At 31.6% G+C, this 27,924-nt stretch overlaps 4 protein-coding genes and 1 pseudogene across 4 annotated transcripts; 4 read left to right on the top strand and 1 right to left on the bottom strand.

The window, feature by feature from the left end:
- Positions 1–772: 772 nt before the first annotated feature.
- Positions 773–7,366, top strand: LOC113852406 (dihydroxy-acid dehydratase, chloroplastic). The gene is made up of 14 exons (XM_027482634.1): positions 773–1,364; positions 1,438–1,509; positions 1,671–1,718; positions 2,195–2,349; positions 2,429–2,623; positions 2,702–2,813; positions 2,951–3,020; positions 3,112–3,170; positions 3,263–3,386; positions 3,478–3,548; positions 4,970–5,071; positions 5,330–5,410; positions 6,292–6,450; positions 7,023–7,366. The coding sequence occupies exons 1-14, from the start codon at positions 849–851 to the stop codon at positions 7,071–7,073; spliced, it is 1,815 nt and encodes a 604-aa protein (XP_027338435.1). The 5' UTR covers positions 773–848; the 3' UTR covers positions 7,074–7,366.
- Positions 7,367–10,350: 2,984 nt separating this feature from the next.
- LOC113852158 (basic 7S globulin 2-like) lies at positions 10,351–11,662 on the top strand. Its single transcript, XM_027482403.1, has one exon. The coding sequence runs from the start codon at positions 10,364–10,366 to the stop codon at positions 11,660–11,662; it is 1,299 nt and encodes a 432-aa protein (XP_027338204.1). The 5' UTR covers positions 10,351–10,363.
- A 7,725-nt stretch (positions 11,663–19,387) lies between these two features.
- On the top strand, positions 19,388–20,690 carry LOC113852157 (annotated as a pseudogene).
- Positions 20,691–22,222: 1,532 nt separating this feature from the next.
- Positions 22,223–24,409, bottom strand: LOC113871703 (basic 7S globulin-like). Its single transcript, XM_027508804.1, has one exon. It carries the CDS (start codon positions 24,184–24,186, stop codon positions 22,921–22,923), a length of 1,266 nt encoding a protein of 421 aa, XP_027364605.1. The 5' UTR covers positions 24,187–24,409; the 3' UTR covers positions 22,223–22,920.
- A 2,145-nt stretch (positions 24,410–26,554) lies between these two features.
- LOC113852156 (basic 7S globulin-like) lies at positions 26,555–27,859 on the top strand. Its single transcript, XM_027482402.1, has one exon. It carries the CDS (start codon positions 26,555–26,557, stop codon positions 27,857–27,859), a length of 1,305 nt encoding a protein of 434 aa, XP_027338203.1.
- The last annotated feature ends 65 nt before the right edge of the window (positions 27,860–27,924 follow it).

Here is a 27,924-nt window from a genome sequence, read left to right as displayed (position 1 = left end):
ATTCTATTCACCCGACGTATAAAAATGCTAGTTGCGATTTTTATAAAAAACCATATTCAGGTAATATTGACAAATTTGCCATATTCTCTTAAGATGGGTTTACTTTATTTGCATTGAAAATATTTTTTTTACAAACGCATCTCTTTAATTTTTGTGAGATGATAAACACGGATTGGCCTCACAAACTAACTCATACAAAGCAGTTTGCTGCCATTTCTAAAAATGAAAATTGTTGGAAAAAGAAGCTAAAGCTACCTCTCTCCAATGGAAGACTAAAAAAAGTAATTCGGAACTGCAGCAGATCTGATCACTTTTTGGTTGCATAAAGTAATACATTAACAAATTCAACGACTGATTTATATTTATAAACATTATAAAAACATTAGTTAAAGAAGTTAAAATAAAATATTTATTAAATTAAAAATTAAAAATAAATCAAAATATAAACATTATAGGCATTATAAGAATAACCTTTAAATAAGGTTTAAATTTTTATGTATATAAAAATTTTAAATAATAAATTTATTTATCGTATTTAATTACGTGATTCAAGTTAAATTTAAATTAAATCAGATTAAGAATAAAAAAATAAATTTTTGAAATAATAATAAAAAATATTGAATACCCTTTACTAATATTCTTAAATTATTCATTAATACCCACCCTTGGTCGACGGTAATACTAACACGTGAAATTGGGAGGAATAAAACGACAAAGTATCCATCACCAAGCAGTGTACGACTGTGTCTTAAACCCACACTTAGAGTGCTTCACTTTCCCTAACCTCTCTTTCCCCAAAATTAAAACCCTTTTATTCTGAGAGTGTTTTGCTTCTTTCATTGGCGACAATGCAGTCGACGGTGTTCTCAGCAACCTCTCCATTTGTCCCATCTCACACTCTCAGATCTCATCGTTCTTCTCCCTCATTACCTCTTAGAGTCAGAGCCTCCAACGCCTCCTCCGTCTCTGTCGAGTCTCCGCCGGAGACGAAGCTGAACAAGTACAGTTCCCGAATCACGGAGCCCAAGTCTCAGGGAGCATCTCAGGCCATTCTCTATGGCGTGGGACTCTCCGAAGAGGACATGGCGAAGCCGCAGGTGGGTGTGTCGTCGGTGTGGTACGAGGGGAACACCTGCAACATGCACCTCCTCCGTCTCTCCGACGCCGTCAAGGAAGGTGTGGCCCAAGCCGGCATGATCCCCTTCCGCTTCAACACCATCGGAGTGAGCGATGCCATATCTATGGGCACTAGAGGCATGTGCTACAGCTTGCAGTCTAGGGACCTCATTGCTGATAGCATCGAGACCGTTATGGCTGCTCAGTGGTACGATGCCAACATCTCAATCCCTGGTTGCGACAAAAATGTAAACTCTTTCTCTATCTATCTATCTATCTCTGTGCGTTTCATGTTTTGTTACGTGTCTCACGCTTTTACAGATGCCAGGTACCATCATCGCTATGGGCAGACTCAACAGACCCAGTATTATGATTTATGGTGGGACTATAAAGGTAAAATCAATCGAATTAAATTTATGTAGTGGAGAACTGGAATTACTGCAATTATCTTGAATTTTGCGGCAATGACATGTGTTTTTTTTTTCTGTGAAATGTGGGTTTGCTTGTGTCAATTTTAATCTTCATTCTGATTTTTGTTTTTTTGTTTTTTTCAGCCTGGTCATTTTCAGGGTAATACGTTTGACATAGTGTCTGCCTTTCAGGTATGAGAAGTCGTTGTTGTTTGAATCTCATCTCATCCCTTTTTGGGTGTTGCTAATTGATTTCTCCTTCTTTTAGTTTGTGCTCATTCAAACATAGGTAAATTTTGTCAAAAAAAGGTTTATAATTTTCAAGGGTAGGAAAATAAAAACGATGCAAAGCCCTCTTTGAACAATTGAAAAATTTGAATAAGTAATAAGCTTAAACTTAGAAGAGGTCTTCAAACCCTTTACACTTCTGAGAAGTTTTCTTATTATTTTTTGGATATATTGTAAGAGAATATGTTGTCAAGGAGGATGGTCTGTCGTCTATGTTGTTCATCCTTTTTAAATGGGAAAAAAATGTTGTTGTTCATGTTGGAATTACTATACTCTAAAATGTAAGTTTGTTTTCCCTGAACATCAAAAATTGGATTTGTACTGCCAAAGTGATGCAACTACTGTCAATCATGATTCATTAATTTTTGGTTTTCCTGTAGTGCTACGGAGAATATGTGAGTGGATCAATCAGTGATGACCACAGGCAAAATGTTATTCGCAACTCTTGCCCTGGTGCTGGGGCCTGTGGTGGAATGTATACAGCCAATACCATGGCTTCTGCAATAGAAGCTATGGGAATGTCTCTTCCCTATAGGTAAATTTATGTGTTGGTGCTCGTGATTGCTTTTTCTTTTTTTTCTAATGTGCTTACCTTTTATTTGCTGTTCTTGTAGCTCATCTACTCCTGCTGAGGATCCGCTAAAGTTGGATGAGTGTCGTTTAGCTGGGAAATATATTCTTGAGTTACTGAAGATGGACTTGAAGCCCCGCGATATCATCACTCGTAAATCGTTACGTAATGCAATGGTTTTAGTGATGGCACTTGGTGGATCTACCAATGCTGTGTTACATTTGATTGCTATTGCCAAGTGAGTGAAGTTTGGTGCCATAGATCCTATTGATATACAATAATCTTGAGAGGAAACCTCATGTAATGATTTTGGCAGGTCTGTTGGCATTGATTTGACTCTTGATGATTTTCAAAAGGTTAGCGATGAGGTTCCTTTTCTTGCAGATCTTAAGCCTAGTGGGAAATATGTCATGGAAGATGTTCACAAGGTATGCATTTAATGCTCTTGTTAGCTAATTGAACATTGCTTTGATTGTCAATTTGGGCCTGTCATTCTTATGATCTTTGTGTTCATTTTCAATACGATTCTTGCTTGAAATTTCTATTCTTTTTTTCCTTTTGATAGATTGGAGGGACCCCTGCAGTTATCCGCTACCTTCTTGAGCAAGGCTTTTTAGATGGTGATTGTATAACTGGTATGTTTACCTGCCTTTGTGTGTTACGAACAGACCGTTTGTTTCTTAAAGAGATATAATTATCTTTAACATACATATGCCTCCTCTCTAGTCACCGGAAAGACCCTAGCTGAAAATGCAAAACTTACTCCTCCTTTGGCCAAAGGGCAGGTATGAATATGATGTAATTTCTTTTCAACTTTATTTATTCTAACAAGTTGATCTTTTGACAAGTTAGAATTTTTCCATGACACATGATTCAGGAAATAATAAGGCCTATAGAAAATCCCATCAAGAAGACAGCTCATATTCAAATATTATATGGGAACCTTGCACCGCAGGGTTCTGTTGCTAAAATTACTGGAAAAGAAGGGCTGTACTTTTCTGGTGAACTTTCTTGCACGGTCCTAAAAAGTTGCTTTGTGTCAGATTATATTTTCCGATATCACAATTCATTAATACAGGGATTATTCAACAGGTCCTGCACTTGTGTTTGAAGGAGAGGAGGCAATGATTGCTGCCATTTCAGAGGATCCTTCGAGTTTTAAGGTATTTCTTTGTATTTTACGTAGAACTCAATGCATGAGGACAATGCTGACAGCGGGGCCGTCGAGAGGCTCAAGAGTCAAGAATGTTGTTTGAATGAAGTATAAAGAATTGGGATATTCAAAAGGTTTACTAAATCATACATGCTTGTCAGCCTATAACAAATTCAGATAATTAGATCTAAATAAGTCTTAATGAACTATGACACTGAATGGAGGCATGAAAGGAATGAGAGAGGGGCTGGGTATTGTTGTAGAAAAATTACATAGAAACCATGGGACAGCAGAAACTTTGGAATTCAGGAGATCAGAGTGAAAACTTCCTCAAGATAACATTTTTGAGTTGTGTTGTATCTCATTTACCCCTGTAGCAAATCATTTGACTTGCAAGTAAGCAATTGTCTAGGACTTTCTTAAACCATGTAGTATCCTTTAATTCTATCATAGTTATGTAAAATCACCTAAAATAACTAAATAAAATCCGTGAAAGTAATTCCTTCAACGACTACCTTAAAATCATCAAATTTGAAATTTTGATGCTTAACGCAAGCACTCTACATAACTTAAACCTCCTCCTAATTCTAAGAGCATGCTTGGAAAAAATGGTGAGGGAGTTCTGAATCATGTTTGAAGGAAGGTAAACTGCACCCTTGCTTTTGAGATGAACTTTTACGAACATTAATCACTTTACTTGAACTCATTTTTAACCAATATCAATTTTACCAATTGTGATAATTAAAAATTCAAGTTTGCAAATGCTCTCCCAAGGTGTCATTAGAGATAATTTTTTTTAAAAATAAATGATGACTTTAGAGTAATAGCATTTTCTGAATTGAAGTTTTAGAATTATTCTATTAAAGTCCGTGAAAGTAATTCCTTCAACGGCTACCTTAAAATCATCAAATTTGAAATTGTCAGTGTACTTTAACCCTTTTTGTGATGCTTAACACAAGCACACTACATAACTTAAACCTCCTCCTAATTCTAAGAGCATGCTTGGAAAAAATGGCGAGGGAGTTCTGAATCATGTTTGAAGGAAGATAAACTGCACACTTGCTTTTGAGATATATATTTTTTTAAATAAATGATGACTTTAGAGTAATAGCATTTTGCAACATTTTCTGAATTGAAGTTTTAGAATTATTATATTAAAATTTATTTTAGTTGAGCAACAACAATAACAACTGAGTTTATTTCATACATTTTAGCTGCTAGAACCTAGAGTCTTGAGTGTTCTGCTTTTGTTATGATTCTCACTTGTTGCACCAAATATTTCCTTGGAACTATACTTGTTATGAATTTGGTTTAAATGGCTGCTATACACAGTGTTGTCAATGTTTAACTGGGTTTTGCACAGTTATAACCACTGTGGGTAGCAGCTGAAATGAAAATATGATTTCTTTTATGTGATGTTCACTTTTTCAGGGGAAAGTGGTTGTAATTAGGGGAGAGGGACCCAAGGGTGGTCCAGGCATGCCTGAAATGTTAACACCAACAAGTGCAATCATGGGTGCAGGGCTCGGAAAGGTCAGTCTTTTATCTTCTTGTTTATTCTGTTTACTTAGTTTCTAACAAACAGTGTTATGTCTTTTATGACTATGAACTCTCCTGAAAAGTTTTTCATTTCATTTTATTTTTCTCATTAACCAAAGACATGTATGAAGATGCTTCGGCTAATATTTTTTAGTGGGAACTGAAATGCTTTTTGGACAAACTTCATTAACCATGATAGTGAATCTGGACTGGAGTCACATTGCTTAATGGTATTGCCTTTTGATGCTGCAGGAAGTTGCATTATTGACTGATGGACGATTTTCAGGAGGTTCACATGGATTCGTGGTTGGCCACGTATGCCCTGAAGCACAGGTTAATTGAATATGCTTTAAAATCATTTTGCTAATTCTTCAATTAGATAAAAAAGAATTCAGATGTATCTCATGTGAACTGTTATCTTTAAGATATTTGATCAAATGATTGATGTAACTAGTTCTGGCACTTAATTATTCTAACGAAAAGGAATGTTTATCTATAATATGGGGTGTGTGTGTGTGTGTGCCCATGGCTTTCTTCACCCATGGGATACTGTTTTATATCAGTGTTCTGAGAACCACCTGGTTTGGATCTTTTGTAATAACCTGGAGTGGCAAAAATGACTGTGTTAAGAGTGTGAGCTAAATGTCAAATGATTAAGGGAAGTGGATTTCAATGAAACCAAGGAAGCTAAAGTGAGAAAGAAATATGTCTGAGCAATGGCATCATTAAATGGTATGGTATGGCACCTTAATTTAAAAGGATCCGAGCAGTGGCTTCAACAAGTTTTGGAATTATTATCCTCACTTTGGAAATTCATTTATTGGAAATAATTGTGATGTGTTTGTGTATTAGGAAGAGATTACATACTACAGAAACCATTTAGGCCTTCGTTTTGGTATAAAACCTTATCTTTTCAAATGCACCCGAATTTAGTTTTCAACATTCCAGCTATTTCATTATGATGGGTGTAAGAGTAGTGTGTCTCATTGTGAATGTTGAACATGACATTATAATGCTTTACTGAAATTAGTGCTTTAGGAAACTAAAGTAAGACTAAACACAAAAGTTGTCTCCAGGAAAGGGCCTTAACTTGATTTGGTTTTCCATTTCTTCAGGGACTTATTCAATTAATTTGTTTCAGAGATTTAGAAAATCTTAATTATAGCTTCTTGTAACGTACCGATAATAATTCTACCGGCTTCTATGATTTATAGGAAGGTGGTCCAATTGGCTTGATTCAAAATGGAGACGTTATCAATATTGATGTCCAGAAGAGGAGAATTGATGTTTTGGTAGCAGATGAGGAAATGGAGGCACGGAGGAAAAAGTGGACTGCTCCTCCATACAAAGCTAACCAAGGATCTCTGTACAAGGTATGAGACCTGAAACTACTTCTGGAAAAAAGAGAAAGATATGCATAATATTTTATAGAGATCACGTTGCTTTTTGTTTCTTATAATGTAATGAGTACTACTTTGTTCCCCCTATTTTTAATTGTCACAATTTTGATCTCCCAAGTTCAGAGCAGAGTTGGCCTCATCTCTTTATAGACATTTTTAACATAGAGGGGTTTTAGACTTGGTGATATTTTATGTGACAAGGACTGCATATCATTTTTCGTAGCTCTAAGTTGGTGTTGCCGTGGTAAATAACGAATAAAATTCACAAAAAATCTAAAGAATCGTAGAAGGATGGGCGTGAATGATTGAACAACTTGAAGGACTAAAATATAGCAACTGAAAGATATTGGGATGGAAATTGAGTTTTTATAATTTTAATTTTTTTAATTAGAGAACCAAAAATATATTTTGTATTTCAACTCTAAATTAATAAGTATAAATGCACACATTGACACCTTTTGGATAGTGAAATATGATAAACACTTTTGTTGGTGCTTTTATCTGTCTGTATTCTAAGGTTATATATTTTGTTTTTGTGCATCCAGTACATTAAAAATGTGAAACCTGCTTCTAGCGGATGTGTGACAGACGAGTAGAAAGGACATACTTCTTGGAGAGCAAAACTTTATTGTATGCCTTAGTAGCAGTTTTAGATGAGGTATTGCGATTTTGGCTTAAGCGGTGCGTGCTCTTGTAGCTCGATGTATCTATCTCTTGTTCTATTAGTGTTATTTTTTACTATATTGTTTTAGACTTGAATCTCACCGCTTCTCTTTTCTTTTGCTGCGTTTGATCTTCAGGGTTTTTTTTAGTCATTAAATTTTGTAACATTTAGTGGTGAAACGTTAGATTGATTCCTTGGCAAAAATTCACATGTGCTTGGCAAAACTGAAAAATAAAAATAAAAATCCTCTTTTCAGAGAATTTAAAGTACTGTAGGAAATTAAATCAAAGCGCGCACACACACACAGATTCGTTTGATCTTTTTCTTCAATTGAAAGTTATAGTTTTATTTTAATAATTAGCGCTGACTTGAAACGTTGATCTTTATGAATCATTAAAGTAAAATTTTAATTTTGATTAAAAAAATATTGAAAAACATTTGAGATTTAGAATGATAAAGGGTGGACTTGTATCACTGCATCATTTCCTTTTTCTTTTTTTTTCCAATTGATAGAATTTGCTTTCATCAAGTTGGGAATGGATTCTCAAAAATAACTTTATCACTGCATAAGATCATATCCGTTCATTTTTTCTTATGGATATAATATATTTTATTTTTAAAATGAGATTTAGAATGAGAAAAGGTGATATTGTTTCATTGCACCATCTCTATTATTTTTTCAATGGAGAAAATATGCTCCATATCAAGTTTGATAGATTGCGTTGAAAGATTTTATTTCTTTTAAACAAAATATTTTTATATATTATAATTATTAATTAATTTATTTATATAATATCTAAACAAATTACCGGAAAATATAATTTTGTTTTATTCATTCTTTGTTTTATAAAGCTAAATTAAGTGTTATAAATTAGATTACATGTACATGGATGATATGTCCATTTGACTGGTTTCTAAAAAGCAATGGATTGACAAATATGTACGGTATGTCAACGATGGCAACCAAAGCAATAACTTCATTGTTCATCTCGCGATTCTGGGTTATGCATACCTAGCATTTTGAAACAACTTGACCAAACTATGTCAGGGACCGGTTTGGTGAAACCCAATTCATTAAATTCAGGATTTGTATTACTGTTGGAAAGTGGAATCTCTGTTTAATGTATGTTAAAAAGACGTAAAAGCTTTAACTAGGAGTTCTAAAATAAATATAGATTCACTTGGATTCTAACGTGAAAGTAAACATGCTATTAGTCACTTTAATTTTATATTTTATCTTAGAAAAACTTGATTATAACGTAGTTTTATGTATTGGAAGTTAAGGCTAGAACTCCATATGAATTCTTAACCAAACAAGCTCTTAAATGATGTGGGTTCTGTAGCAGGGAAATAAGTAATCACATCAAGTGGATGCATCTATATCTGTAACAAAACCAACTTGGTCCTTTATACGAGATGGATGCATCTCTGTGTATATGAGAAGTAGGGAATGTCAACAATGGCAACCAAATGAAGCGATAACTGCATCACATTGTTCATCAATCATGAGGTTTGAGGCTTTGAGGAGACAGCCATTACCATTGGACATCAAAGTTCCAACATTTCAAACAACTTGACCAATGACAGAGTAGTGCCAGGCCAGACCCAGCTCATCAAGATTAGGACATTAATAAGTTGGTCCATATGTATTCATCATGCCTTACACGTATTCCCAGCAGGTATGTACTCATTTCTACATAATAGAAGTCACATCGATTTCATATTAACTTCAACACACATTTTATTTGTATTTAATAGTTTAAAATTTATTTAAATTTATTTTAAAATAAACATTTTTTTAGTGTTTTTTTAATATATATATTTTATTTAAACTTGGTATATTTCATGTTTAAGACGCCTCTGTTCAAGTCAAATAAAATTATTGTGCGTAATAAAAATTGTATAATAAAATAGAACAATTGTTATCAATTAATTCACAAGATGAATGTTTAAATATTTAGAAATGTATGTACATGTACTTATTATTTATATTTTAATTGAATAAAAGTGTTATTTGATATCCTAATTATAAAGATAAATTTGTTAATCGACTGATAAGCCATGTTTCCTAGACTAATAAATGTAGAGAAGGCCTAGTAGTCGCAATGCAACACAACGGCAAAGATAATGTTAAACTATAATAACAAGGAAATAAAGTTTTTAGTTTTAAGATGAGAAAATTAAATTATTAACATAGAATTTGTGAGTTATAATTATAAAATCATGGACTATTCTTTCTTTTATATTTAATATGTTAAATAATGTGTAAGTACATAAAAAATGGAGTAGCAAATACCAAAGTCACTCTGTTTACATCCATTTCCTTAAAATTTTCCAGTAAATATATGCCTCAGAAGAAGACTTATTTAACATGTAATTCCTTCGTCAGATATAATAAGTGTCTCACTCTTTAACCATAATAGTACCAATTTTCTTCGTAAATACATTGGCTACCAAACGGATGCAGTGTCTAGACAGCGTAAAACATTGAATTGTAAAACATAAATTGTTGCTGTTTGACTTTGATTTTTTATGTTACTGCAAAAGGAATGCAATTTTTAGTTAACAAAGAACTTGAAAAAATAGCTAAACAATACTTTTTTTATTTAAAATAAACCGACCATGCGTAACACAGATGTTTTTTCCTGCAAAGATTAAATGGGTAAATTAGTTTACAAAAATATAAGCGACATTTTGATCAGCGGAGAAAATATGATTTATTTTTAAAATCATGTGTAGACTAATTTAATTCTTTATCTACTGGACCTAATATGTAAAAAATAACTTAAGTTATTGATATTTTATGAAAAATTAAGTCAACAAATAATTCATTTTCAAAAGTAAACACTAAAAATAAAAAACATTAAAATAATCTACGTTTATAATCTTTAAAAACTACCAGGTTCTTCATTGATGCTCTTCGCACATAGTATAAAATAGTAGGAAAATCTCTTGTGAACAAAGTATAGGGAATAATCAAACTTTTAGTTCCTTAATTATATTTTGAGACAGGTATGTATATATATATAAGGTCATATAATGCAATCTTTTAGCCATCCTTTTTGACGAAGCACTGAAAACGTACGGTATGGTCAAAGGTCGTAAATACGACAAGTATTGAGTTGAATCTGTAACATCTTGGATTCTCCGTTATGCCATGCCACCTTTCTATAAAAGGGAAACTGCAATTCCAAGTAAAAACACATTGTCTTAGCATTCGCAATGGCTTCATCAATTGCTATACATTTCATGCTTCTCTCAATAGCCCTTTCCTCAATACACTCCTTATCAGCATTATCACACGTTCCCAACACCTTTACCCTTGGCATTAAAAAAGACCAAGAAACCAATCTCTTCTACGCTTCAGTTGGCATAGGAACTCCAAGACACAACTTCAACCTAGTCATTGATCTTGCTGGAGAAAACCTATGGTACGATTGTGACACTCATTACAATTCATCATCATACACTCCCATTTCTTGTCGCTCCAAAAGATGCCCAGAAGATATATGCGTTAGTTGCGATGGCCCCTTCAAACCCGGTTGCACAAACAACACGTGTCATGCTACTGCAAGTAACCCTTTAGCTAACTCCATCTTTGGTGGTGAACTTGGGGATGATATCGTTTTCCTTTCAAAACAGAAAATCTCTGGCTTGCTTACTAGCTGCATTGAAGTCGATGGATTCTCATCATTCAGGAACAATGATTCAGCACTTTTTCACTTACCCAAAACCTCCAAAGGAGTTTTAGGCCTTTCAAAATCACAACTTGCGTTACCAGCACAACTTGCATTAGCAAATAACCTTCCTCACAAGTTTTCTCTTTGCTTGCCTTCTTCAAACAACCTTGGTTTTACCAACTTGCTTGTTAGGGAACAGCCACAGGAAGTTTCGAAATTTCTCCAAACGACACCGTTGATTGTCAACCCTGTTTCCACGGGTCCAATATCCGTGGCAGGTGTTCCTTCCAATGAGTATTTCATTGATGTGAAAGCTGTTAAGATTGATGGGCATGTTGTGAACTTGAAGCCTTCCCTTTTGTCTATTGATAACAAGGGAAATGGTGGCACCAAAATTAGCCCAATGAGTCCTTTCACCGAGTTACAATCCTCTGTCTACAAAACCTTCATTCGGGATTTCCTCAAGAATGCTTCGGATAGAAGATTAAAGAGAGTGGCATCAGTGCCACCATTTGAGGCATGTTTTGATTCAAGTTCCGTTGGGAATTCCGCAAGTGGGTTTGCTATGCCAACCATTGATCTAGTGTTACCAGGAGGAATGGAGTGGAAAATCCATGGTGCCAATTCAATGGTGATGGCTAAGAAAAATGTAGCATGTCTAGCAATTGTCGATGGAGGGAAAGAGCCAAAGATGTCGTTTGTTAAAGCTTCAATTGTTATTGGTGGATATCAGTTGCAGGACAATCTTTTGGTCTTTGATGTGGCTTCATCCAAACTAAGCTTCAGCTCTTCGCTTTTGCTCCACAATACAAGCTGTTCCCACTCTCGAATGTTATTTTAATTTTAGGCTCATGATGTTTTTTTTTTTTAGAGTTATCCAGGTTGAATAATGATGTAGCTTCTGTCTTTCAATTTTGAAGATAATAAATTATCGTAAGTCGTAAAGGTATTGAGTTCCATTTTATGAAAATTTTCAACATTGTGATGCTGTATATCATTGTTTTATTTATTTACGTATTTCAATAATTTATCTCACTTATAAAATAGATATCTTTGAGTGTCTTATTTTAATGGCTTAAAATATATTTTCATAATAAATAATGGATAATCATCCCTGAAGACATAATTTCTAGAAGTTGAAATAGAAAGAAGAAAAAGGAAATAAAATATATAACGTGATATAATAATAATAAAAGAAATAGAAAGAAAAACAAGATAAAAGAGTTATGAAGATATTATGTAGGTATATAATTTATTTATTTTTACTTGTAAGTATATGAATATATACTTATTGATAAATAATTACTATGTTATCTTTAGACAGAAAACCGGTTGGTAGTTTGCAGTTCTATATATATACTGTTAATTTTTGTGGACTGCAAATAAATCAAGCAATATCTACTTGAATTAATACCTTGGAACATTAATAAAATAAAAAAAATCAAATAATACATATACACACTAAAATCAATTCTAATGATATAACATAAAAGTTAATTATAATTGACTTCAATTATAAAAAACTAAATTATAATATACTTTTATTTTAAAAAAAATACATAATATTGTCAACGTGCGACACTCCATCCATCCATCCATCCATCCACAGTAAAGTAGTAAAGTACCCATTTGATTATGATGGGTTGGAATGGGTTGAAGCTTCTCTTTTCATTTGTCCTAATTAGCTTCTTCCTCAGTCCTGCTACCACAGAAGCACAGGCTCCAACCTTTCTAGATCAGAGTTGTTGGAGCAACAGAACCACAGCTAACAACGCCTTTCAATTGAACCTCAGGACCCTCTTCTCTTCACTATCTTCCAAAACTACTGCCAACAATGAATTCGACAGTACTACAGTCGCAACTAACCTCTTAGACACAGTCTTCGGACTATTCATGTGCAATTTTTTTTCAATATTACATATTGTTTGTCAATATTTTTTTAAACGAAAGTCGAAAGTTGATTATAATCGAATTTTACGTTATACCGTTAGAATTAATTTATGTAATACGTATAATTATTGTATCAATAAAATTGATTTTAATTGACTTCTGTATAATTTAAATTAAAATATTTTTATAAAACTTTTTAATTTGATATATATATATATATATATAATATTCGATTCTTTTTATTTTATTAATGTGAAAAATCCGAGATGTACAAGCTTTTGAACTACGTAATGTACTATTTTTCAATATTATTAACTGTTTAAAGTATAATAATAACAACACGAGTGTTTTAGAAAACTCAATTTTGACTTTATGTCAACGACAAAAAGTAAAGAAATACATAGTTAATAAGTGAAAATGAGTAAAATAATAAATTTTTATTTTAAAAAAAATATAAAATACATTGTGTGACAATTATAAAAAAGGAAATTTGTTATTGCATAGATAAATATTTAAAGCTTAAATATATTTTCAATTTTTACGTATTTTTATGAGTTTTTAATTTTAAATTTTTTTTAAGTATTCATCACTAAAATTTGAAGATTAAGCACATTTAATTCTGATAATGTTAAATAAGTATGTGATCACTAAGTTAAAATTGACATATATATACCAATACTTTTAAATTAGTAGAAAAATTAAAATTTACAAAAAAAAAAGGTTTATATGAAAATATAATAAAATTGAATACACAAATGAAATTTTAGTCTTTAATTTGACCAAATTTTAATTTAATCACTTTTTAGTCAATTAAAATTTAAAAAATAATATAATTTGATGGTTAATGAGTAAACTACCATATTAATTCATGGAATTATATGAATGAGTATTTTAGTTTGAATGATTCTTGAAATTTACATTTGTTAGTTAATTTAGTCTTTTAAGTATTTATTATTAAGCGACATATAAGATTATTTATGTAGCTAAAATTATATCATTATAGTGATCATAACGTCTTATACTTTAAAATCTAAACCAGATATAAGTTCAACCTAATTTTCTATTTAACCTTCTCTACCATTATCAATCTGCCATTCTTTTCATCTTCAACTCAGTTTTGATTGTAATTTTATTTTTTCCTATTTGTACCGTTACGTTGTTCCTTCACTTGCTTCCCTTTCGTGTTTTTCTTCGGTTCACTGCATCTCCAATCTTGTTGACCTTGGACTCCAATTTGCTATGCTTTTCAGAATTTGCTCAGTCGCACAATAGTTTGTGAATTCGTTCTACTTCAAAGGTTAGTGGTGATAGTTAGAAATTAAAGATAATTGTATTTGTTTTTAGTATTATTTTGGTTGAGATTTATTAATCTAGCGAGAAAAGAGTAGCTCTTCTCTTCCATAAGGTATATTTTTAGTTTTTAAAAAGAGAAAATTCTTTTTAAAATGGAAAATAAACATGCTCTTAACTTCTACTGTTTTTACTTGAATACCACTGATATTGCATAAGAAAGTCATTTAATTTAGGAAGATAAGAAAAGACGTAATTTAAAGATTTACAACATTTTAGTCGCATAAACAATATTATATATTATTTAACATTATAATTTAACGTTTCATTGCTGTTTAATAATAATAAGTAATTAAAGGATTAAACTAACACAAAAATGATTCTAAAATTCTCAACTCACTTTAAATAATATTTAAAAAAAATAAATTACCAAAATATAACTTTTTTAAAACTAATTTTCTAATTTTTTTTCACATGTCGTAAGTTTCACCGTAATCGATGGCAAAACTTGCTTCGTTAGTTTTAGATTATATTTCTTGCATTGTAGCTAAGCTTAGTTTCCTGTAAACAGTTAAGTTCATTATTGCATATTGACATTAAGAATTTGTCTTGCGGTTACGATAATATCAGAACGATATAACAAGAGAGATCGATAAGAGTAGGATATGATAAGAGTAGGATAAATTTTTATATATTTAATATTTAATGAAAAAATAATAAAATTATTTTTTTATATTTAGTAAATTAAATTTTTACTTTTTATATTCTATTTATTTTTAATTTAGAAAATATATAAATAATTTACATTTTTTTAAAATTTAAAGATATATAAAAATAATTTAATATACTTTTAAATTTTTAATATATTTTTAAACATATATAAAATAGATAAGAGAGAAAAGAGAGACTAGAGTAGAGAGAAGTAATAGAATACAATTGTAATCTTTTTCTTCATCTTGTGAGATAATATTACACTAGTCTAATAAAATAATATCAATAACAAGATAATTCAACAAGCATTTAACTAATAATGAATATGATAATTATTTTATTTTATCCATCTTTATGCTTATTACCAAATAAATTTTGAAGATCCGTTTGATAGTTAAGATAGGATTAAGATGGATAAAATAAGAGAGTTAGATAAGATAAGAATAAAATTGAAGCATGATAAACTTTTATCATATCTAATGTTTAATGCAAACTTAATAAAAAGTAAAATATGACATAAACAAATTACCTTTTAAATATGAAGTTAGGTTTATTATTGTGAATTGATGTTAAAAATTTGTTTGGTAGTTAGAATAAGAACAAAACAGGTAAATTAAGAGAGTTGGATAAAAGTAAAATACAATAAGAGCATGATACAGTTTTTATGATATTTAATGTTTAATGTAGAAAATTACAAAATTACTCTTTTTCTATATTTAGTAAATTAAATTTTTATTTTTTTATTTTTTATATTTTATTTATTTTAAATTTATAGAAAATATAAAAACAATTTAAAATGTTTTTAAAATTAAAAAAAATATAAAAATACAGAAGAGAGTAAAGAGAGAAATAATAGAACACAATTGTTATACTATCTCTCATCTTTTAATTCAATGATATTTTTAGATAATAATTACACTAGTTCAGTAGAATAATATATATGACATATAAGTTTTAATCCTATTAGTATGACTCAATAAATACTTAACTAACGACGAATATGATAGTTATTCTATTTTATTTATCTTTATCTTAATCACATAGCAGGCTTTAAAAATTTGTTTGGTAAGATTAAAAATAAATAAAATAAGAGAGTTAGACAGAATTAAAGTATGATAAACTTTTATTATATCTTATGTTTGATGTAAACTCCATAAAAAGAAGAATATGATATAAACACATAAAAAATAACAATATTATTCTTTTATCTATATTTATTAAATTAAATTTTAATATTTTTATTATACATAAGTTATTTATTTTTTATTTATAAATAATTTAATATATTTGTACAATAAAAATCTATAAAAATAATATATTATATTTTTAAAATTTGTATTATATTTTTAAAAATATAAAAATAGAGAAGAGAGAAGAAAAAAAAAGAAAGAGAGAGGAAAGAGATAATCAATTACAATTATCTTATAAAAATAATTTTTATTCTTTTCTAATTTAATTATATTTTTAAGATAATTATTTTACTAGTACAATATGATTATGTGGCATTACAAATTAATTCTTCAACAAATACTTATTAAAAATAATATAATACATTATTTTATCTTAACTATTAAATGAGCTCAAAACACATATTTTTATGGTGTTTGTATTTTTAAATTGAAAATAAAAAAATTTAACATTTGAAAGAAGTCAACTTTTTATTTTTAAATTTATTTTGAATATTTTTAAAAAATTATTTTTAAAACTGATTTTTTATTTTATTTTATATATTCTTACATTTATAAATAAAAAATATAAATGTTGTAAATAAAATATATTTTTTAATTACTTAAAATTAACTTCAAATATTAACGTTAAAATATAGTAAAAGAAGAACTTAAGATTAAAAAATTTAATCATGCATTAGAAGTTTTTTTTTTTTTAACTAAGCACTGTAAAACTAAAATTGACAATTGATTGAATTTGTTCGATGAGCTTTAAGCTGAGGTGAATTCCAATAAGATGTAAACTTTAATGCTTTTTGATTAGATGGTCGTCAAATTCTCCGCAAAAAGATAAATATAAATATATGATATTAAATAGTAAATTTTGCAATTTTAATGATAAAATTTAATTAAAAATAAATAAATATAGTCAATTATAGTTACGAAACTTAAAAATAGTTTAATATATATCAAAATTTTATGAGATTTATATTTTTAGTGGTAAAATTTATTTAAAAAATTAAAATTTTACTAATCATAATAATAAAATTTATAACAAAGAGAAAGAAAAGATTAATATTTTTTAAATAAAATAAAATTTAATTAAGTTTTCTAATTCCTTAATGAAGGTATAAAACGAACTTGTCCTGTAGTGCTGCAGAGCTTTTATTTGCAGTGTGAAATGACGTGATTGGGGTGAAGCAGCAACGTGTCCTACAGCTAATGTCCTTTTATCATCCTTATCAGAGGGGATATGTGTACCAATCTTCAACGTGTCAAAACTTTTGTATATGAGTTTAAAGAAGACATTGACTGGTGATAAGATAGGATCAGCAAATTATCTTTTCTTTCATTTTAACTATTAATAAAAGTATTTTCAAAACTGTCCTTTTTGCTGGATTCAGACTCCTGCTAAGAACCATGTATGTCGTTGCAGTAAACGTGCCTTCACAACGAGTTTCAACTTAACCATAACCTCAATTACATAAATCAACAAAGATTAACCTTTACAAACTTAAATTCCATGAATTCTTTAGTTGTGTACCTATGAGGATAATTTGATTTTGATTTTGATTTTGGATCTGCATTTGGCCTCTGTTAATAATGTTCAGTACTTTTCAGGATATGATCCTTCTTAGTTCGTACACACCTTCTCGACGCGTGGCATTTGCCTTCGCCTTCGCCTTCGCCTGTGGGACACTCCTATTTCTGTCCTCTGGCTCTCGCAGCAAGTTCCAACCTGGTTTTTACAAATCAATGGATATTAAAATTATTCATGCTTATTAAAATCTCCAGACCATTTTTTACCAATTAATTAATGACTTGTTTCATGTTAGTTAACAAATAATAATATACATTTCTTGCTTAACGAAGGAAAAATAAATTTTGATATATTGTTAGCAAAAGTATATCTTTAATTTCTAACTTTTTTATCTTTTAATTTTTAAAAAATTTATATTAATCATTCCACAACAGTTCATATATACACATCCCTTCTCTCACGCTACCCTAGAACATTGGGTCCTTCACATAATTTCATCATCTCACAGTCGTCTTTTTTTACCATTAACCCGAGCACTTACACATTACTTACAATACTTCTATTTCAGTTATCAACGTATAATATTCCCTCCACACAACGCATGGAAACCCATTCATTATTTTTAACTGTACGTGCTATTACTATGTCAAGCATCTAACCTCCATAATTTATTCAATATAGCGTCAAGTACACCGCAACAACAATTATATATAACAATGGAGGACGAGAAAAATGAAGAAAAAAGTGTAAAATAAAATAAATAATGTGATAAAAAACATTATAAAAATTGATTGTTAGAACAACATTACTCTTCTTAGTCAATTAATATGTTGATGTGCATTGTATTAGAACAAATGAGAGAAGATAATTAAAGAAAGTAACCCATAAAATAACTTTAAGACGTGAATAACTACTTCTATTATATATGCTTAAATTTTGTCTCTACACATTTTAAAATTTTAGGTGTAACTTGAGGAAATGATAAATTATCGTTACGATAAAATAAAAATACTTATGGTTTGTACTTTTCAAGATATTGTTCAGGGTACTAATTAAATTTGTAATTAAGGTATCAAGACAACAAAGATTTTCTTGGGGCTCTTTTTCTAAGAGTATGTTTAGGTGTGTTTTCTTTTTTAAATAAGGATATTTTTAACACAATTTTTTAAATAATAAATAAAAATAACATAAACACAAAATCTTAATTAATTAATTTTATAAATTATGTAATTTTTTAAAAAAATGAAAATTATTTCACCATCCTGATTTTCTTCAAACTGTTACTTTTACACCTATTTTAAAGGCGTAAATATGTTTCCAATATTTATATTTTTGTGAATTTTTTATTGTAGTTTCTCTAAAAAAAATTTATTGATCCCTATATTATTGTTTTTGTATTCTCTCGCTAAAGCATAATTAATTAAAAGATTGTCATATATTAATTTCATATAGAACAACGTCAATAAAATGACCAAAATGAAAAGATTCTTAAAAATATAAAAACTAAAAAAATTACACAATATAAGAAGCAAATCAATGTAGGCAACACCCGGTACTTGCGGGGTTATAAATGGGAGCACCTACTAGGCATAGAAGATTGGGTGAAAGGTTACATTGCAATAAGTTGGATACAATATCATATCCATTAGCAACTTGGGGATTTGTAGTACGGAATGTCAACAATGGCAAACCAAAGCATTGAAGCAATAGCTGCATCTTTCATATGAAATGTGCACACCCACACTTTTGAAGCAACTTGGCCTAGCCATGTCAAGGACCATCCTTGGTGAGACCCAGGTCAACAACTCCAACATTTACACCAATAAGCCATCCTCTTTGACGAAAGAACGATAAAGTATGACCAAAGAGTCATAAATATGTTGACTTTTATGACATATATATCTAATAAGCCATGTTACTTTGCTATAAAAGGGAAACTATGGATACAGTAATGCACACATCAACACCAATGGCTTCTTCTTCTACCATCCAGTTCTTTATTTTCACGATAACCCTTTTCTCAGTTTCATGCTTATCAGCATCAAATGCTCCAAACTCCAAACCACACCCCTATATCCTTCCCATTAAGAAAGACCCAGTAACCAAAATGTTCTACGCTTCAGTTGGCATAGGAAGTCCACGACACAACTTTGATGTAGTCATTGATCTTGCAGGAGAAAATCTCTGGTACGATTGTGGCAAAAGCTACAACTCATCATCCTATAGTCCAATCAGTTGTGATTCTCATGCATGCCCTAGAAGTACTAATGCATGTGGTACATGCTATGGCCCTTTCAAGACCGGTTGCACAAATAATACCTGTGGTACTAACAATTACAACCCTTTAGCTCAAATCATTTTCCCTGGGGACTTGGGTGAGGATGTCATATTCATTTCTCAAATTCAAGTGCCAAGCTTCTTTTCTGGCTGCACGAACTCACGTGCACACTATGGTGATGGACTTTTAGAAGGTTTACCCAAAAGTAGCAAAGGTATGATAGGCCTTGCAAGGTCACAACTTGCATTTCCAACTCAGCTTGCATTGTTAAAGAAACTCCCTCCCAAGTTCTCCCTTTGTTTAACCTTCTTCTAACAACTTAGGATTCGCTAACTTACTTATTGGACCTGAGGGACATCCTCAGGATCTGTCCAAATATGTTCAAACCACTCCTCTTGTTATCCACCCCTTTGACACAGGTCCGGTGTTTGAGGAGGGTGTTCCATCTACAGAATACTTTATTGATGTGAAATCCATTAAAATTGATGGCCAAGTTGTGAACTTAAAGCCTTCTCTTCTGTCCATTGATAGTAAGGGAAACGGGGGGGGTACCAAAATTAGCACCATAACTCGTTTTGCTGAATTGCAAAGTTTTGTCTACAAGCCTTTTGTTCTAGATTTCCTTAAGAAGGCTAAGGATAGAAGACTAAAGAGAGTGGCATCAGTGCCACCATTTGAGGCATGTTTCGATTCAAGAAGCATTGGCAATTCTATAACTGGACTTGCGGTGCCAACTATTGATCTAGTGCTACAAGGGGGTGTGCAATGGACTATTCATGGAGCCAATTCCATGGTACTGGCTAAAAAAAATGTAGCATGCCTTGCGTTTGTTGATGGAGGGACCGTAGCAACAATGTCGTTTTATAAAGCCTCAATTCTTATTGGTGCGCATCAATTGGAGCAAAATCTTTTGGTGTTTGATCTGGCTTCCTCCAAATTAAGCTTCAGCTCCTCGCTTTTGCTCCACAATGCCACTTGTAAATCCCACTTTTGAATATTATAGGCTCCAAGTTCTCGCATTTAAATTTGTCATGGTGAATAATTAAGTTTGCTTTATTTTATACAGAAAGGTCATTGTTGTTTTATTGTGTACGTATTTGTGGTAGGCCAATTTATGTTTACACCATATTGTTTTTTATTCGAGGCAGAGCTTAAGCCAAAAAAAAATGTAATTTTAAGCTTAATTTCTTTGAATAATTATATTTGATAGCATCCGATATCATATTATATCTAAATATTTTGAAAAAAAAAAAAACCAAGTCGCTTTTCCGACCGTAAATGCAAACTCTACTTTGCAACTAAAAGTTTGTCATATAAATGATGCAATCGGCAAATCACTTGGAAGTCTAAAAGAGTATTAAATAAAATGGAAATACATCAATTAAATAGTAAACTCTTATATGTAAGCTATCAGAATATATTACAAGTTACAATATTTCTCGTCCTCCTCTTTGCGTACAGCGATGATACAGTGTTACTTAGTTTGAGGAAAAGAATTACAGCTGCATAAAGCAATGCGGGATTCAGCAGTCTCATATTGTTAAACATTCGTTGGTCTTAAATATGTTTTTTATGTCTTAAAATATACCACATTTTAATTTTGCTTTCAAAAAACTTATTTTTTATTTTATTTTTTCAAATTTTTAATTTTAATCTTTTTATTAATGTGATTTCAAAAAGTAAAACAAAATAAAATAACAGGTAATGAAAAAAATAATGAGTAACATTTATGTTAACTAGATTGTTTAACAGTAATTAAGAACTAAAATTAACTATTCTAAAAATATAAAAATAATTTTATAAAGTTAAAATTTAATAAATTTTCAGGAAAAATAATCCAATTCGTATTTGGTTATGTTTTAAATTTATTTAAATGTGAATTATAAGTTATAGTTTTCTACATTAAAAATTTTAACGTGATTTTATTAAGTCTTGAAAGATAAGTTACTTCTATTTTGAAACTATAAAAAAAAAATCACTTTTATTCAGTTTCTCTAAGTATTCTCAGGATAGAAAATAAAAATAAAAATCAAAATTTTCTCAAAAATATTAATTTATGAACTTCGATTGTTGTACAAACTTTCTCATCTAATTTTTTTAAGAAATTGACATGCATCTGTTAATTTTGTCTAATGAAAATAAATTATTTAATCACTTTATTGTTTTTAAAGTGTTAACCTTTGTCTTAATATTATTATTACACTTGTTTATCAACATAACGGAAATTCTACCTATACTCAATTGGGATAGTAAAAAAATGTGGTTCCAATTTTAAACTATATTTTAAAGTTGTGTATATATAAAAGTATATATAATATTAAGTTCTTTCGTTGAAGTAATAAATATAATCGCTTGATGTTTCGAAACAGCTATGCTGCTCGCTCAGCCTGATTATCCAAGCGCCCATTGTTATTTCTGTTGAGTCAACTTTTTATCTGTCACTGAAAAGTACGGTCTCTTCTTTGAAATCACCTCCTCTAAAGTAATTAATTTTATGAATATAATATAATCTATTTTTGTCAAATTTTACGGAGATAATATCAATGTCAGAATTCAGCACAAAATTATATTCCGACAGCAAAAAATAAATTTGTATCAAATTAATTTCAACATTGAAAATTGAATTACCAAGCGTAACAAGCTTGAAATATATAACCTATGCCACCGACAACATAGCAAGCTTATTTGAATTGACCATCAAAGGAAAAGAATGGTTTCAGTCCAGAAGCCTTATTTTGTGGCGAAAAGTAAATATCATGTTTCTGTACTCCTTAACCAGACAGCATCGTGAACGAATAAAAAGAAATATTCTTTGCGCCACATCTTTTGTTTTTTGGGATAAAACAGTGTGCGGTATTACTGTATCTTAACTTTGCCTTATAATGGATATGCTTTTCGCATTATCAATATTCCACAACGAATTCCATTTCTCATCAAAACAGACCAAATAAGAAAAATAAAATAAAATAGTCAATCACACGCTTCCAATGGGGTAACTCAACAGATTTCAATTTTCCTTACAGTGGAAGAAGGATTCCCAATATCAAAATTAAACATTGAACCAAAAATGCCAACGCCATAAGCAGTGGTATACACATACCGCGAGGGAGTCAAAAAAAAGGAAAAAAGATTATTACAAAACCTATTAAACTCTTCAGATCTCACCTTAATCTAAGAAAACTATGTGGTATGGGTAATCATTTATCACAAGATGAGGGTCAAACTCATACAGACTGTGCAGCCATGGAACCGGGTTTGAAATCAGAACAACTAATTTGCCTCATCAAAAGTGAAGAGCTAAATCCCACCATGGAAGTATCTAAATCAAACTGCACCAACACATCCTCCAATTGATACCCTCCAATCACAATGGGATTTCTAGGGTTCAAACCTCCATCCAAGAACCCCAAACACATAACATCGTCGCTAACCCGCACCATGGAGTTTCTTCCATGTATGCTCCACTTTACCATCTCACTCTGCAACACCAACTCAATAACCGGCACCTTTGGCCCAACCTGAGAGCTCCCAACACCGTTGGAGCTGAAACAAAGCCCAAAGGGTGCCACTGGATCCACTCTGGTGATGTTCATAGACGATGCAGCCTTCAAATACGCACTCTCGAAGTTAGAATAGATGGAACTCTGGAGAGTGGTGTAAGGCAAAACCGTGCTCAATTGAGTCATTCCGTTACCCTCTTGTGACAATGATGGGGTGTTGAAAGACACCTTTTTTCCGTTGATTTTGATGGAATTAACGTTGATAGAAGGGTATGTCTGGTCTTGGTCGGCGACGAGGGGTGTGAACGTTAGAGATCTGAGGATTTCAGAGCCAGGTTGAGATTCATGGGGCGTTTTGCCAAATAGGACAACCCCAGAAGAAGGAGAGAGGCAAAGAGTGATTTTTCTTTGGGCGGTGAGTGAATGGAAAACCTGTGAAGAAAAAGAAGTGCGAGATCTACCCAGACCCACCATGCCTCTAGCACCAGCTGCTAACCCGTTCAACAGTAGAGTTGGTGAACATGTGAAGAGCGTTTGCAAAGTGGGTTCAATCTTGTTGTCCGTTGATTTCAAAGCCACGAGATCTTCGACTAGCTCTCCTTCTGTGACCCTTTTCCCTGTAAAACTGTTCTCTGCAGGAACTTGACATGGCTGGTCCTGATCTGCAGGGTTTGCAAGGCTTTGAAGCCACGTTTGGGTCTCAATTTCAGGGCTTTGCGCCGTGAGGCATTGGACAGAGCGGAGAAAAACGGTGGTGAGAGAAGAAGAAGGGGTGGTTCGGGAGGCACAATCAACCCAGAGGAGTGAACCTCCAAGATCAAGCACGAGCTTGGTGGGCACAAGAGGAGTGCCGTAGGAGAGAGTTGTCAGGTACTGAAGCGTTGCATCGTCTTTTGTCAAAGGGAGGGTGAGAGAAATTGCGGAGGTTTGAGCGTAACAGAGATTGAGAAGAAGGAAGAGAAGGGAGAAAGAGAGGGAAGAGGAAGCCATGGGAGAGAGTAGTTGGCAGTTGAAATGAAAGGAGGGTGTGTCGGCGGTGGGTCGCCGCGGCTGCCTTGAAATATGGTTTGGTTTGGATTGGATTGGGGGTTGAGTTGGATAAGGCCCAGGAATTAAGAATATATGAGAGTCCACTCTCCACTTTTGGTTTTGCTGACTAGATGACACTCTGCGTGCTTATCTTCTCTTCTTCTCTCTCCTTGCAATTGTGAGCATGTGAAGGCCAATGCTCTGTTTTGTTGGTGGGTCACGCGCTATTCTGCCATTTCTTTTTAGCTACAAACTGCCAAATCTTTTTTATTGGTCATGCTTTTTTTAATTCTTTCTTAATCAAGTATTATATTTTATTACATCGAACAAAACTATTTTCTAATTTTCAATTTTTAATTTTTTTAACATATTATTGCGTGAGAATTAAATAAAAATATTTTTAGAAATATTCTATCAATTCTGTCCTAGTCACAGAATTGGGCGACTTTTTTCTACGTACGTCCATTAATTCTGAAAATAATAATAATCTCAAACAATAACGACCCTTGAAGGGGCGTAGAGCTGCACATGGACATTTTCTTGGCATGTTCTTAGAGTCGTAGAATCGATTTTTAGAATATGTCTGTGGCTTATGACTTTTGTTGACGTTGCCCCGTTCTAACGATGTTGCAGACCACAAAATTAACGGTTCACGTTATTTATAAAACGATTTTAAATAATTTAATTGTTTTTCGATTTTGAAAATAACAGATTTTTACTGAAAATTCAGGCCACTAATTGTGCGTTTAAAACTATTAAACATTAAAGAAAAATTTTACTATTCATAATAATTTTATTTAACTTCAAAAATATTTTTTCTTATAAAAATACATGTGATTTGAGAAACAAAGTAATTATAATTTTTTAATATTAAAATAAATTTTATACTTTAAACTATTTATTTATCCTAAGGACAATAAATACTACTTCAAGTTAACATAAACATTTTTACACTGTCATCTAATTCAAAATTATTATGGATATGATTTTTAAAGTAGCTATTACGAAATTTTTAACTTTTATACTGACCTGATAATTTTTTATTAGACGAAGATATTATTATATTTTAATTACATTAAAAAGTTATATTTTCTTGAATGTCTATTATAAGAATAAGGAATTTAACTTTTAATTTTAGAGAAAAATGAATAATCTTAATAATTAAATAAAATATTAATATAATAACAATAATAAGAAAAAGGTAATGGTAAAACTATATTATTTTTCATTCATGCATTGTGTTTTACAACTCAAAGATATGTAAGTAGAAAATATAAATTATTGAGTACCAATGTTAACATTATCACCTACCCATATGCTGCAACATTAGTAAAATCAATTACGGAGTGATGTACCTGGTAGTTACCATTTTGACCACACAAATACTTGCGGGGTAGGAATCAAATGTTTTAAAAATACTTGGTAGTTACCATTTATCTAATTTGCGGATATTCATTTTTTTATCCCTTTTTCTTTTATTTTTAAATCATAATTTCTTTTTTTCCCTTTTTCTTATTTTTCCCCCTTACTCATGCGAGTATATGTTCATGAAAAACAGAGTCCTACTATTCTTTTGACCTAAGTAGGGCTTGTTTATTTTCCAATTTAAAAATCATTCTTATTTTTTAATGCAAAACACACGTTTTAATAAACAATATATAATTTAAATTAATTTATCACATATCTTAATTATACTTAATGATTCAAAGCCAAATTTATCAAAATTTAGGTTACTTAACTTTAACGTAAACTAACACTTTATCAATTAATCTAAAACAGGTTTGGATAATACTTGGGATTACTTAGTACAACTTGCGTATTAGATATTAAAATTAGCTTATTTTATAAAAAAAAATTCATTTATTCCTTCTCTTCTCACTCATTTATTCTATTAAACTTTATTTGGGTTTTCGTTTTTTCACTCTCACTCACCTTCCCTTTCCTTATTCTGATTCTTTTTATTGGTATTGTTAGACTCAATATTTTAGACACTTTTTTTTACCATATAAATTATTGTTGAACTTTTTAGTTTAGACTTTAGAAATGGTGATCACTATATATAAAACAAATTAGATAAATGAGATTTATGCAATTACGATCATATCTCCCGAGGATACGTGTCCTTATTATTATAATCTTTTCAACATGATACAAGCCGTGTCCTTTGGCCATGTTAATGGTTGTAAGTAATAAAAGAAAATTATTAGTCATAATTCCAAATCGCCAATCATATGTGGTGTTTGACCTTTTATTCATTCATTGAATTATGGATTTATAAAGACACTCTTTCCGTTCACATAAAGAAACCGATGCTTCCAATCTCTAGAAAATGGACACGGCCATAGCTTCTGGTTTCCTTCTCTTCTATACTCTTATCACCTTCTCTCCCTCTGTAGCATATACCTCCTTTCTCCCCAAGGCACTTGTTCTTCCTGTCACACGAGATTCTATCACTAGCCAATATGTTACATTACTTCACCAAAGGACTCCTCTTGTACCTATCAAACTAACATTAGATCTAAGTGGTCAATTCCTTTGGGTAGATTGTGAAAAGGGTTATGTTTCATCTACATACCACCCTGCTCACTGCCACACCCCTCAATGCAACATTACTGGATCCAAATCTTGTAGAAATTGTTTTCTGTCTAAGCCAGGATGCAACAATAACACATGTAACCTTTTTCCAAACAACATTTTCACTCACATCAATGAAGTTGGCGAGGTTGCACTTGATGTTGTTGCAATCCATTCAACTGATGGATCCAACCCAGGCAAGATGGTTACTGTGCCTAACTTTATCTTCACCTGTGGTAGCACAAATCTCTTGAAAGGCCTTGCTAGTGGAGTCAAGGGCATGGTAGGTCTTGGAAGGAACAATATTTCAGTCCCTTCCCTTTTTGCATCTGCTTTCAGCTTCCACACAAAGTTTGCAATTTGCTTGAGTTCTTCAACTACTTCTAGTGGTGTCTTGTTCTTTGGTGATGCCCCATATGTTTTCCTTCCAGGCATTGATGTTTCCAAATCTCTCTTCTATACCCCACTAGTCAAAAACCCAGATAACTCAGCATGGCCATTTTTCCATGGAAAACCAGCTTCAGAATACTTCATTAGAGTGAAAGGTATCAGGATCAACGAGAAACGAATCCCATTAAACACATCATTGTTGACCATAGGTGATGAGGGTGAGGGTGGGACAAAAATTAGCACTGTAAATCCTTACACAGTCATGGAAAGCTCTATCTACCATGCCTTTGTTGATGCATTTGCCAAAGCCCTTGCAGATGTTCCTAAAGTGAAGCCAGTAGCACCTTTTAAACTATGTTTCAACTCAAAGGGCTTGGGTAGTACAAGGGTTGGGCCTGGAGTGCCCCCAATTGAGTTTGTGTTGCAGGGAAAGGGGGTGTTGTGGAGGATCTTCGGGGCAAACTCTATGGTCCAAGTGAGTAACGAGGTTTCTTGTCTTGCTTTCGTGGATGGTGGTGTAGAGGTAACAACTTCCATTGTTATTGGTGCGTACCAACTAGAAGACAATATCTTGGAATTTGATTTGGCTAATTCAAGGCTTGGCTTCAGCTCCTCCCTGTTGTTCATACAAACTACTTGTGCAAACTTCAATTTCACATCTAGCACTTGATCAAAGGAAATGTTTTTTATCTTACTTCCTCGTTATGATTGTGTTGTGTGTGAATTCGTTTATGT

Source organism: Abrus precatorius, unplaced genomic scaffold (genome assembly GCF_003935025.1).
Source record: "Abrus precatorius isolate BTA unplaced genomic scaffold, Abrus_2018 Scaffold10, whole genome shotgun sequence".
In the NCBI taxonomy this organism is placed as follows: Eukaryota; Viridiplantae; Streptophyta; class Magnoliopsida; order Fabales; family Fabaceae; genus Abrus; species Abrus precatorius.
The sequence above is the reverse complement of the archived record's forward strand: the minus strand, read 5'-3'. Positions and strand labels throughout refer to the sequence as shown.